This window comes from Babesia microti, chromosome III (assembly GCF_000691945.2).
Source record: "Babesia microti strain RI chromosome III, complete genome".
NCBI classification, from domain to species: Eukaryota; Apicomplexa; class Aconoidasida; order Piroplasmida; family Babesiidae; genus Babesia; species Babesia microti.
In genome coordinates this window covers 1,067,737-1,079,538 of record NC_027207.2, presented here as the reverse complement: position 1 = coordinate 1,079,538, position 11,802 = coordinate 1,067,737, and the positions used below count along the sequence as shown (strand labels likewise).

General features: G+C 34.1%; 6 protein-coding genes across 6 annotated transcripts; 3 read left to right on the top strand and 3 right to left on the bottom strand.

Annotated features, from left to right (window-relative positions):
* Positions 1–166: 166 nt before the first annotated feature.
* Positions 167–2,185, top strand: BMR1_03g03025 (hypothetical protein; the record flags this gene model as incomplete). Its single annotated transcript, XM_012793762.1, has 1 exon — positions 167–2,185. One exon carries the CDS (start codon positions 167–169, stop codon positions 2,183–2,185), a length of 2,019 nt encoding a protein of 672 aa, XP_012649216.1.
* A 172-nt stretch (positions 2,186–2,357) lies between these two features.
* On the top strand, positions 2,358–2,840 carry BMR1_03g03020 (Sedlin N-terminal conserved region; the record flags this gene model as incomplete). The annotated part of the gene is made up of 1 exon (XM_012793761.1): positions 2,358–2,840. One exon carries the CDS (start codon positions 2,358–2,360, stop codon positions 2,838–2,840), a length of 483 nt encoding a protein of 160 aa, XP_012649215.1.
* On the bottom strand, positions 3,143–4,991 carry BMR1_03g03015 (Non-canonical poly(A) RNA polymerase PAPD7; the record flags this gene model as incomplete). The annotated part of the gene is made up of 8 exons (XM_021482126.1): positions 3,143–3,466; positions 3,603–3,932; positions 4,013–4,072; positions 4,093–4,154; positions 4,237–4,365; positions 4,388–4,438; positions 4,462–4,519; positions 4,545–4,991. 8 exons carry the CDS (start codon positions 4,989–4,991, stop codon positions 3,143–3,145), a joined length of 1,461 nt encoding a protein of 486 aa, XP_021338679.1.
* Positions 5,275–6,529, bottom strand: BMR1_03g03010 (20 kDa chaperonin (CPN20); the record flags this gene model as incomplete). Its single annotated transcript, XM_021482125.1, has 6 exons — positions 5,275–5,394; positions 5,448–5,592; positions 5,614–5,811; positions 6,122–6,180; positions 6,204–6,361; positions 6,382–6,529. The coding sequence occupies 6 exons, from the start codon at positions 6,527–6,529 to the stop codon at positions 5,275–5,277; spliced, it is 828 nt and encodes a 275-aa protein (XP_021338678.1).
* BMR1_03g03005 (isoleucyl-tRNA synthetase) lies at positions 6,585–10,743 on the top strand (the record flags this gene model as incomplete). Its single annotated transcript, XM_021482124.1, has 14 exons — positions 6,585–6,842; positions 6,928–7,364; positions 7,478–7,809; positions 7,980–8,046; positions 8,067–8,625; positions 8,647–8,721; positions 8,744–9,084; positions 9,245–9,374; positions 9,397–9,479; positions 9,501–9,763; positions 9,839–9,969; positions 10,042–10,156; positions 10,177–10,317; positions 10,394–10,743. The coding sequence occupies 14 exons, from the start codon at positions 6,585–6,587 to the stop codon at positions 10,741–10,743; spliced, it is 3,282 nt and encodes a 1,093-aa protein (XP_021338677.1).
* Positions 10,744–10,807: 64 nt separating this feature from the next.
* BMR1_03g03000 (hypothetical protein) lies at positions 10,808–11,632 on the bottom strand (the record flags this gene model as incomplete). The annotated part of the gene is made up of 2 exons (XM_012793757.1): positions 10,808–10,967; positions 10,989–11,632. The coding sequence occupies 2 exons, from the start codon at positions 11,630–11,632 to the stop codon at positions 10,808–10,810; spliced, it is 804 nt and encodes a 267-aa protein (XP_012649211.1).
* Between the last annotated feature and the right edge of the window lie 170 nt (positions 11,633–11,802).

Genomic DNA, 11,802 nt, shown 5'->3' with positions numbered 1-11,802 from the left:
ACATCACAATTAATTAGTATAAATGATTTAATTTATAACTGGTAGGAGGTTCAATAAATCGATCTATATGCTACACATAGTTCGGAAACTGCTATATCATATTAGTAACGTGCACGTACGCTGAATGTCAACTGTGCTCGTAGGTGCCACGAGTAAATATTGTATAATGGACCCCTGGGACAAATTAGGAACTGGAGCCACGCTTCGTCGCGGCCCTCCCCGCCTATTTCTGACAAAAGACACAGCCATTGGTAAACTGAAGCCCTCTCCGGAAGTCGTAGAACATATGATTGAAGACCTGGAAGATCGCCTAAAACACTACTTCAATTTGTATGTCAAGGAAAGGAAGGACAGGGAGATTGAACAGGAAAAAAATTTGTTATTACAAGAAAAAATGAAACAATTATGCAGTGAATTGGATATGAAAGATAAAAAATTATGTGAATTGGAACATAACATCAAGGAATTGTTTATACATCCCAAAAATATCAAGGATACCCTAGACCGTATTGATCTAATTTACATCCACTTGGATACACTCGTTCAGGCTTTTATTGGCATTGCTACTTGTGCTACCCTTAATGGGTTAAACAAAAACATTTTCACAAAGATAGCATTGGAATACCTTCATCCTTGCAGGAACTTAGATAGTAGACTTGATGCTTTGTATTCGGCGCTTTATTCATTACTACTTACATCTAATACCAATGAAGGGTTTTTTGGACAATCAAGCGCGGCTGCTTTGGAAGGATTTTACGTTACAATTTCAGAAATAGTGTTTGAAACTAATGTGGACATTTGCATACCCAACCAAATCTATATAGGACTGAGGTATGACCATGAGGAACCTGTTAAAATGACCAGCGCAAAAGTAGTTAATGGTGTATGTGCGGTTAATTTGGACAAGCACCTGAATTTGCCACCAAAAAGACCGGGAAAAATACCAAGGTTTGTAATAGATATTTGGTTCGAATCATCTTCGGATACTGCCACAGCTAGCGTAAGTGTGATAGATCCAGTACTGCTGGAAGCACGTGCCCCTTGGGCTTTGTTAGTTAACAACTTGAAGATTGGAACTGTAAATGTTGGTGTAAATCCTTACCCAATAAATGCCAGAATGCCTGCAGAAAGGTTTAAGATGGCGAAGGAGTTTGCCCATGTTCATAAGGGGGCAAAACCCATTATTGACTATCACTTATTGCAGCCTCCCTCCAACCCATTAATTACATCAGGAAACGCAAATTATGCGACAAGTGATGAAACTAGTATGTCAAAGAAGAGTGTAAATACGCAGTTACCAAGTGGAAACAAAGAAGCCGTTCCAAAGCCAATCGTCACTGTAAAGGTTGAATCATCTAGTAATGCAAAACCAACAAACAGATCATCCAGTAATGTAAAATCAACAAACAGTACTAATTCGGACAAAATCGTTAATTCTATACCCGATGAGCGTGATATTAAAAATGATACCACACCATTTGTACCAAAGAAACAACCACCGAGAAAGCCTGGGTTAGGGAGACCTCTGCCTAAGAGAACAACTCCCTTGCCAAAACCTAAACCACCCGCAATAAAACGTATTAAAGAGGATGCTAAAAATGAGGGAGATGGGATTATTAAGACCATACTCGAATCGCAACCTGAAAAGGTCACCAGCATTGACAACTCCGCCAGCCCAAAGTTGAAGGAATTTGATCCTACACAACCAATTAACGATGGCTCTACACAAAATAATGTAGTTAGTACACCTATAAGTGAACAATCTAGTATGAATGCAAATAAAAGTGATGAAGACACAGATACGTGTGTAGAAACTACAACAAATGCAGATAATGTTGAAAAAACTGAAGAAATTCCCAATGAAAAATCCGTCGTAAGCTGTGAATCCGATGAATATAGAACTAATCCTCCAAAAATGATTGTAGAAAGGAAGCTTTCGACTAAGAAATCAGACGCCAACATATCACAGATAGATACAGAAGTTAGTGGTGATCGTGATGGAATAGTTACAAAAAAATCACTGACTAATATCCAAATTAAATCCAAAAAACCCCTTCCAAATATTAAAATGTCGAACGAGGGGGAAACCAAATTGGATGAGACTGCGCCTCAGAGGAAACCAAAGTTGGTTCCACTGGTGCCTCTAGCCAAACCGATATTATTGATCAAGAAAGCGCCTATGTGAGAACATATTTGGATTTCTAAAAAATTTTAATTTTGTACATTAATTTCATACTAAAAAATGGTTTAGCGTTAATTGCCAATTATTTATTAGGTTATACTTGTGTGGTGTGGAATTGTTGGTATTGTGTCCCGTTGATCTGTAGTTAAACCTACAAATTGACTAACATATAATTATGGACAACACAGCTGAAGTAGCACAGATATTGGTGTTGATAATTGTGGGAAAGGACGATAAACCGATCTTCATAATGGACATGAGCACAAATGGCGTTCGTACTGACCCACCGCATTTAGCGCAATTTGTGGCATATCAAGCACTGGATAATATAGATGAGGTTATTAAGACATCAAACATGTTATTTCTAAAGCAAGTAGATTACTTTGACACTCTAGCTGTGTCAGCATATATAACACCCGGCCATTGTATATTTTTGCTGGTCCATCGCAATCCCTTGATTAATCCATTTCAAATTACACCATCTGGGAACGTCCCTACGCCGCCAAGCCAAGAAAGTATTCGTCTTTTCTTTACCGAACTACATGAGTTGTATGTTAGACAGTTGATTAATCCTTTCTACACACCGTATCACACTTCACTAGAGAACAACAAATTTAAGAATAGGGTAATAGCGCTTTCTCAAAAACATCTCCATTAAAAAGCAATTTCTAATTAAAATTTAACTTCACTGATCAATTCGACAATTCTACAACTTTTTTTACAAGAAGAAATTTTTTGGATAAATTGAAATAATGGCCAAAATATGTACATTGATAGTACATATTTTGAATAATTTTTTGATATCATGAAATAGAATTGAAATTTTCATACAAAGGGTTGATTTTATGCGTTACAATTATCAATATCATACTTATTTTGTATCATATCCAAACTGATTAACTAAATAATCATGTCCAGTTTAACAACGTGATAGCATGGTCCAGTTAAGAGTATTTATTTCTAAAAGGTTTGAGAGAATCTAAACGCAGCTACATTATAAGGTACGTGATCCAAATCAACAGTGATATCACTTCCGTTTATGATTAATTGCAAACTTTTCCTAGCCTCCTCATAGCCATCTTTGACATTGCTTTCTTTAGAAAATATTTTGTAGCGATCTAAAATTGGTTCATTAACATGTTCAACTTTCCTGTGTTGGAAAAATGGGTGTTGTGGGTCGAATAGTTTCTCTATGATTGTGTTTCCTTTAATCCAAGATGAGTCAATTGGCATGCGTTTATTTGCAAAATCCAAGTTGTAGTCGTATTCAGAAGCTTTCAAATTCTATATTATAATAAGCTGATAATAAAATTATATTCGTATTTTTAATTTTCACTAATTAACACAATATCAAAATTTGAAATTAGGTAAAATCAAATATTACACTAATTGATTTTAACATAAAATAACAGCAACTAACCTTAAAAGCTGATTGAAATGCTTTCTTCACCAGATGAAAGTTGAAAACACGTTTTCCGACATCTACGTTCGAGTCAATTGGATCTATCAATGAGAGATTTTGATCTTGTTTATTCTTTTTAAATAGACCACCACCGTTAGTTATTGAAATGCCCATATTTTCATAGTTGAATCGGTATCCCCAAAAGTGGAAGAAGTCAATCATCAAATCAGCTAGTGTAGTGTTAAAATTGCTATTGACAATTGATTCGTGATTTTGTAAGAAATGTATGATCATTAAACACAATGTGTAAGATCCAGCTCCGCCAGTGTAAGTATCACCAAGATTTCTCTGAGTTAGACTAATATTTGTGTTATTAATTTTTTAAAAATGAATTGATTTAAAAATTGGTAATATAATAGTGGGCTTACCGATTGTAAAAAAAATTTCAACAAAATTATAAGTGGCTTTATATACTTAAATTCTTCCATCTGAATGATACAACAATTGCCTTTTTAGTGATAAAATTGTGTGTTTCAAGCGAAGAATTGATGGAAATTGTTGCCATATAGCCTATATGTATAATAATATTATGTTATTTTGCACTAGTGCAATATCATTTAACGAAATATATGAATGGTAATAACACACATACCCTTAATCTTGTGCACACCCTTAATTATTGGTACTTCTGTCCCTAATATACACTCAAAACATTGAAACAAATCGAGTTGCCCCAATACATACGCTAGTAATTTTAAATTCAATACCCGATCTCCATCAGCTGAATAAATTTCGATTTATACCTTCAAGCATCAAATTTAGATCTGATCCCGGTAAACAAGTTCCTGTAATATCTAACTTATAAACTATAAGTTACTTGATCCAAATAGGGTGAGTTTTGAGTTTGGGAATAGAGATTTAGTAATGAATTGCATCTAAGTGATCATAGGGTGTTATTACTTGGTTAAACACACAAATCTTTGCCTTTGATTCAGTGTCTGTAGGTGACAAGTGTTCTAATAATAGAAATAACTCTATATTGAGGAAAGAAGTAAATCTTGATCTAGGTATGGGTTGTTTATTGTGTTTTCCATAGAAATTGTTGACCTTATTCATCAGATCTATATAGTATTTATCCACCCCGATTACATTGTTAATTTTAATTTGACCTCCTCCGCAAAAACATTTGAAACTCTTCTTCACCTGATCGGTTAAACTAATGAATTCATTCAGCGGCTGCGAAATCTCCTTCTTGACATTATTTTCAATGCGATATCTCTTTATCATATCCTTTGTTTCCTTACTTAGCTCGTTTAATGCATCAGGATTAACGATTGAGTATACATCAGGACCGTACAACTGAGCATCCCTAGGATTTATGGATGTTACGGAAAGGTTTGACCACATTTCACAGTTTTTATTGCAATTTTTCACATTAATTAGATATTTTTGACCAATTTATCAGTTAATTTTTGCATAATGCTCATACACCCAGCAATTATGTAGAACATATTACAACACACATAGCCTTGGCTAATGGGGTTATATACTACAAGTGATTGTGTTTATACAAGACTTGGATGCCGAAATTCCCTAAAGAAAAATAATTAAATACATATTTTGTTAAACTACATTGACCACAAGTGTCATTTTCGGCAAAAATACACATAAAGCCAGTTAGTGGTTATCGTTATATCTTTGCATGAACTGATTTAATGGGTACTAGGGCGAAAGTATCCCTATTTAGTGAAAATAAGGAACTTTGTGCTGCATCCTGTGGATAAAGTATTTGTTGTCCAACATTCAAATCCTAAATATTAGTCATTTTGTGCAAATTGATCAGAAACGAGAAGTTAAACTTACAGTTATTGGAATGATCGTGCCATCTGAGGTATAATCTCCTGGTCCAATCTTAAGAACTTCTCCCCTTGACAAACCATTATCAGACTTAGATAATACTAATCCACTCTCAGTCACTCCTGGTTGCGATAAGACTTTTATTAATATCCTAAATAAAGTACCACTTTACCTAGATCCTAATGGTTGTATATCTTCCGCGGATAATCCTCCATCCATATAACCGTACTTTTCCGCTTCAATTTTACAATAAATTTCGGATGCTTTTATTAATACACATTCTTTCCCGTTGTACTTGAACGCTTTGTCTGGGCCTGCTTGGGAATGCATCACAATGTCGCCAACATTTAGTTGCATCGGTAAAATTGTACTATATTAATATTTGATTAAAATTTTGAAACAATTTAACCAAAAAATATAATAGCAACATTTTAATGGAATTATGTTAACATATTATGCGATTTTGGGTGAGATGATGTTGTAAATAACTGGCGTACTTATCAGATATTGATAAATAAGTATATTATTTACATATGTACTTTAGCGCCTTTTTCTTACCCCTTGTTACATTTCTCGTTAACTAGGCTCAGCCATAGCGCATTGACATTTTTTTGTACATTTTGGTTTATTTACATAAAATTTTGAACAACTTTTATAGTACAACACAAAAAATCACTTACCCAGTATCAGACACAAGACCAGGTCCCACTGCCAACACTTTTCCAGACATTCTCTGTTTCTAAATAAACGAATTAAACGTACTCTACCGGATAAAATGACACCACCTGAAGTAGTACCGGAGCTGCTAGGTTGTTCCACCAGCACATAGTCGTTTATTGGATGAATAGAATCTGGAATTCTTGTGCCATTAAGCCAATTTCCATCACTAGATCCGTCTCCCAATGAATTAGCGGAATAATCTATATGAATAAATGAGTACCAGTATTTAACTGTTGAGAATAAATCGAGTGATGGGGAATTATGGGTTGCAGGAATAGTGCAGTGTATGAACTAACACATTCACTCCGTAGTGCAACTGTATTTTTTATAAGAACTGCTATTATAGGTAAAAACTGATAGGTGAGCATAGTATAAATTTTATCTGTGGGGTCTACATCTACACATAATGTCCAATTTACTTTTATGTTTCCAACTAAACCAATAAATACGCACTTAAAAACATTGCAGATTAGTGTAAGAATGATTACCTTTGCCAGTGTTGCCGAAAAAATCAATTTCCCTAAGGAGGAAGAGAAGATTCTATCGTATTGGAAACAGATTGACGCATTTAATGAAGCTCAGAGATTAGCTAAAGGGAAGAAGGAGTATAATTTTTACGATGGTCCTCCTTTTGCAACTGGACTACCTCATTATGGTCATATACTTGCTGGAACCATTAAGGTACGCCATTTAATATCTATGGATCGACTTATATGATGTTTTATACTATTATATAAGTCTATATTATAGGATTAAATTGATTTAGGATGTAGTAACAAGATATGCTTACCAAACAGGCCACTATGTAGATAGAAGATTTGGTTGGGACTGCCATGGACTACCCGTGGAGTTCGAGATCGATAAGGCAAATAATATAACTCGTAGAGATCAAGTGTTAGATATGGGTATCAGCGTTTACAATGAAAAATGCAGATCAATTGTCATGAAATATTCAAATGAATGGAGAAATGTTGTTGAAAGAACTGGTAGATGGGTTGATTTTGACTCGGACTACAAGACGATGGACAAAGATTTTATGGAAAGTGTATGGTGGAGTTTCAAACAACTCTATGATAAGAATCTTGTCTATAAGAGTTTCAAGGTTATGCCATACTCTCTTGCCTGTTCTACACCACTTTCTAATTTCGAGGCGAATCTTAATTACAAAAATGTGGTAGATCCTTCGGTTATTGTTGCATTTGAGTAAGCGTCAAATATAAATGCAAAAAACACGTTTTTATTAAAAAAATATGTTCTAAAAAATTTCTGCTAAAAATATTCATTATTCTACCAAAAATGTAACCTCACTGACATAGATACTATGATAATGAATACTTTTTGATATGGACAACAACACCATGGACATTGCCCTCAAATATGGCAATTATTGCAAATGCATCATTTAAATATGTAAAATTAGCTAATAAAAAAACCAATCATATTTGGATTGTCGCAGAATGTAGACTTGATTATCTACTAACCGAAACTCGTCTAACTAGGGAAGATGTTGAAATAATTGAGACTCTAAACGGGTCTCAATTGGGCGGCTTGACATACAAGCCCCTGTTTAACTTTTTACATGAGCGGTCTAAAACCTTGCTTAATTCCTATAAAGTGTTATTGGATGATATGGTTACTATGGATACAGGTAATCTTTAATATAATGATGGTTTTTTGATTTTTAACTTTCAAAATATTCCCAAGAAAAAATACACAGTTAAATTTGTAAATATATCAAAAACAATGCCTGATTTCACTTTGTATTACCATTAAAACAAATTACATTCATATAATGCTGTTATTTTCCGTATAACTTAGGTACTGGCCTTGTCCACGCTGCTCCGTATTATGGCGAAGAAGACTTTAGAGTATGTATGGACAATGGGTATTAACTATTTAATTTAGGGTTATACAAAAGGGAGTAGATTTACCTTGGCTAATAGATGCAAATGGTTATTTCTTATCGGATATCCCCGAAATCGGCTCCATGTACTTCAAGGAAGCAGATGAAATAATCAAAAAGAAACTCAAATCTATGGGTCAATTAATAACCAATAAGACGATTAGTCACTCTTATCCATTTTGCTGGAGAAGTGATACACCGCTTATGTATAGAGCTGTGTCGTGCTGGTTTGTCAAGGTGGAAGAGTTTAGGTCGCAACTCATAGAATCAACGATGAATTCAACATGGATTCCTTGGTATGTAAGGGATAAACGGTTTTTGAACTGGCTTAGTGAGGCTAGAGATTGGTGTGTGAGTAGGAATAGATTTTGGGGCACGCCCATCCCAATATGGCAATCACAAGATCAAGAAGTTATGCTATGTATTGGTAGCATTTCTGAGCTTGAAAATCTTGGTATTGGAAACCCAACAGTTAAAGATTTACACAGGCACTTTATTGATGATATTGAAATACCAGACCCTAGGGGAAGTGATTATCCCCCTCTTAAGCGTATAAGTGAGGTAAGTCTCTTAGTAACGTAGATATTTGACTGTTGGTACGAAAGTGGATCTATGCCATATGCTAAATGTCACTATCCCTTCCAAAACATAGAATCAGTAAGTATACTAATTCATGCAGTTCCAGAAAAGTTTCCCTGCAGATTTCATTGCTGAAGGGCTGGACCAGACAAGAGGATGGTTCTACACCCTTATGATACTGTCCACCCTACTCTTCAAAAAACCTGCATTCAAAAATGTTATTGTCAATGGATTAGTGTTGGCGGAAGATGGAAAGAAGATGTCAAAGAGGCTTAAGAATTACCCAGATCCTGTTGATATAATTAACAAATATGGAGCAGATACGCTTCGTTTATATTTGACATCATCGGTTGTCGTAAAGGCTGAGACCCTCAAATTCTCCGAAAATGGAGTTAAGAACGTATTAAAGGATGTTTTATTGCCTTGGTACCACTCTTACCGGTTAGTATTTATTTTAATTAATTGTACTCATATATTGCGTTATTGTTTGTTTAATGTCATATTTTAATATAATTGTCAATCAATACTTAAGGTAGATTTCTTGGATGATTTATTTATTTGATTAATTAAATGAATCGATTATTATAACTAGATAATACAGGTTCTTTGTCCAGCAAGCCACCAATTATGAAACCCAGTATTCACCATTTGTGCCAAATAACTCCGCAGCCATCGACTCTGACAATCTGATGGACAAATGGATATACTACCTCACTCAAGATCTACTAGAAGTATTACAGCTAATTAACGTAGAATTTTCACAATGAATTAACACAACTCAAACTATATAAAGTCATGCCCAAGTTACTAAATTTCCTGGATAACCTTACCAACTGGTATAAGAACCGTTAATATAGGTATATCCGACTTAATAGGGATAGAGCTAAAGGTTGTAATGGACAAGCAGATACATTAGTAACCCTGCAAACGATGTATTATGTGTTGGAAACTTTCACAAAGTTGATGTCCCCTGTTGTTCCTTTTACCTCTGAAATGATTTATTTAAATCTAAAAATATGTAATTCTACCGCCTTGCAATCAGTTCACTTTGAAATGCTTCCAAAAGCTTGCCACAAATCCGACCAGCAGATGCTAAGTGCAATAGAGATGATGCAAGAAGGTTTGTATTATAATTAATAAAAATCTACAGAAATTTTTTAATATTTTGATTTATCTTTCACAAAATATCATTTAGTTGTTGTTCTTGGTCGAGTTGTTAGGGAGAGACAAAGAACACCACTAAAGATACCACTATCAACTCTAAGAATTTATAAAATTGATCGCTCCAAACTCAAATTACTAGATCCATTACATCAACTGATTAAGGTAATTTAATGGAAATATTGATAAATACAATGAGTTTATTATCTTTGTTAACATATTAAAAAGTTGAAATAGGATGAGCTAAACGTGTTAAACATAGAGTATATCAATGATGTGTCAAATATCAAATTTGTCACTAGACCAAATTTTAAGGCATTGGGTGAGAGACTCAAGGCGGATATGACCAAAGGTAACTAATTTGTCATATAGTATGTAATAAGCTTAAGAATTTGACACATGAAGAAGTCAATGCCCTTGAAAATGGGCTCGTTTTGGATATTTTTGGACACAAAATATCACATGAAGATGTTTTAATTACATGTACGTTCAATTTTGACTCTGAAAGTGATGGTATGTCTGCTAACAGTTTTAAATTACGAATAAATGATAATATGGGATTATTTTTGTTGATTTGTTGGTGATGTAGAAAACTATAAGGGAGAATCTGGCAATGGAATCGGTATAGCACTAGATTTCAGCATAACTGATGAGCTGTTAAACAAAGCTTTCGTCAGATATGTATCAAATGGTGTACAAAAATTGCGAAAATTAATGGGATTACAACATGATGACATCACTGAAACATTTTTATCTGGAGATAAGGATATTTGTGACAAATTAACTATCAATAAGAACGCAATTGAAACTTATCTAAGAAGGAAAGTTACAATATTAGGAGGAGATGTCATATCTGCAAATGAAAATTGCCCTAAAGTTATGTCTGAAGTAGTTGATACAAATTATGGTATGGTAAATATACAAATTAAAATACAATAAATTTATAATATTAACCAATAAATGTGGCTTTATGTATAGCTTAGCGTGGATTTAAATCGGTACATTAGTCAAAAATATCATCAGATTCGTCTCCATCTGTGATAATGCCAAAATTTGCCGTATAATCCAGTAGAATTGACAAAATACGCGCCGCATCCATAGTACCCTCTAGTTTCTTATACAATTGCTCCGACAAATGTGATTTTTCAACGTCCATTAATTCCCTATATGTGATTAGTTATTACCTCTCCATTGCTTTAAACCGTTCAGTATCATTAAGCTGGTATAAACAAATAGTTCTCACCGCAATCATTCTGGATCTTAACTGCATACATTGTATGTGATAGAACCGTGATATTAGAGAATTTACTAAAGTGGCAGCTACTAGAGCTTTATAAAATTGTCGTTGTGATAGAAGTAATTCTGCTTGCAGAGAAAAGTAAAACGGCATATCGTGTGGTGGATCTGACAATGCATATAGGTATAGCTTTCTGGCTTTCATATCTATGGTGTAATCATCTATTTGTGTAAGTTCAGGTTCCACAATTTTCGTGCATAGATTTAAACATCTTTTGTTTGATTCAACGATTCCATTGAGTATAGATTTAGTATTAGTAATTCTATCTGATAGAATACCATCAGAATCATCGTGTTTGCATCCTTCCATAATATAATCGCAGGGTTTAGGTTTTACAGTGTATTCATTAGGTGACAAACATTCAGAATCGTCTAGGTAATGTTCATCATTTAATTGGTCATTTTTTAAAGATATAGAAAATTTTAACTTATCAATCCTGTTCTCAATATAATTGGGTGAAATTGCCTCGTGATCATCATAATATTGGCTGCCTATATATGAATATTCTTGTGTTTGGGGTTCCTCAGACATCTTATCAGCGATGAACTAAATAATACCGTTTCAATATGGTTTTGGTTATTTTAAGTATAACTTTCTAGTGATTATTTAATGCTTTCAGATTCAGAAGTCGAATTATACAAATAGTTAGGGAACAGATTAGGAAAAGGCTGTATAGTCAGAAATAGATTCCCTATGAAATA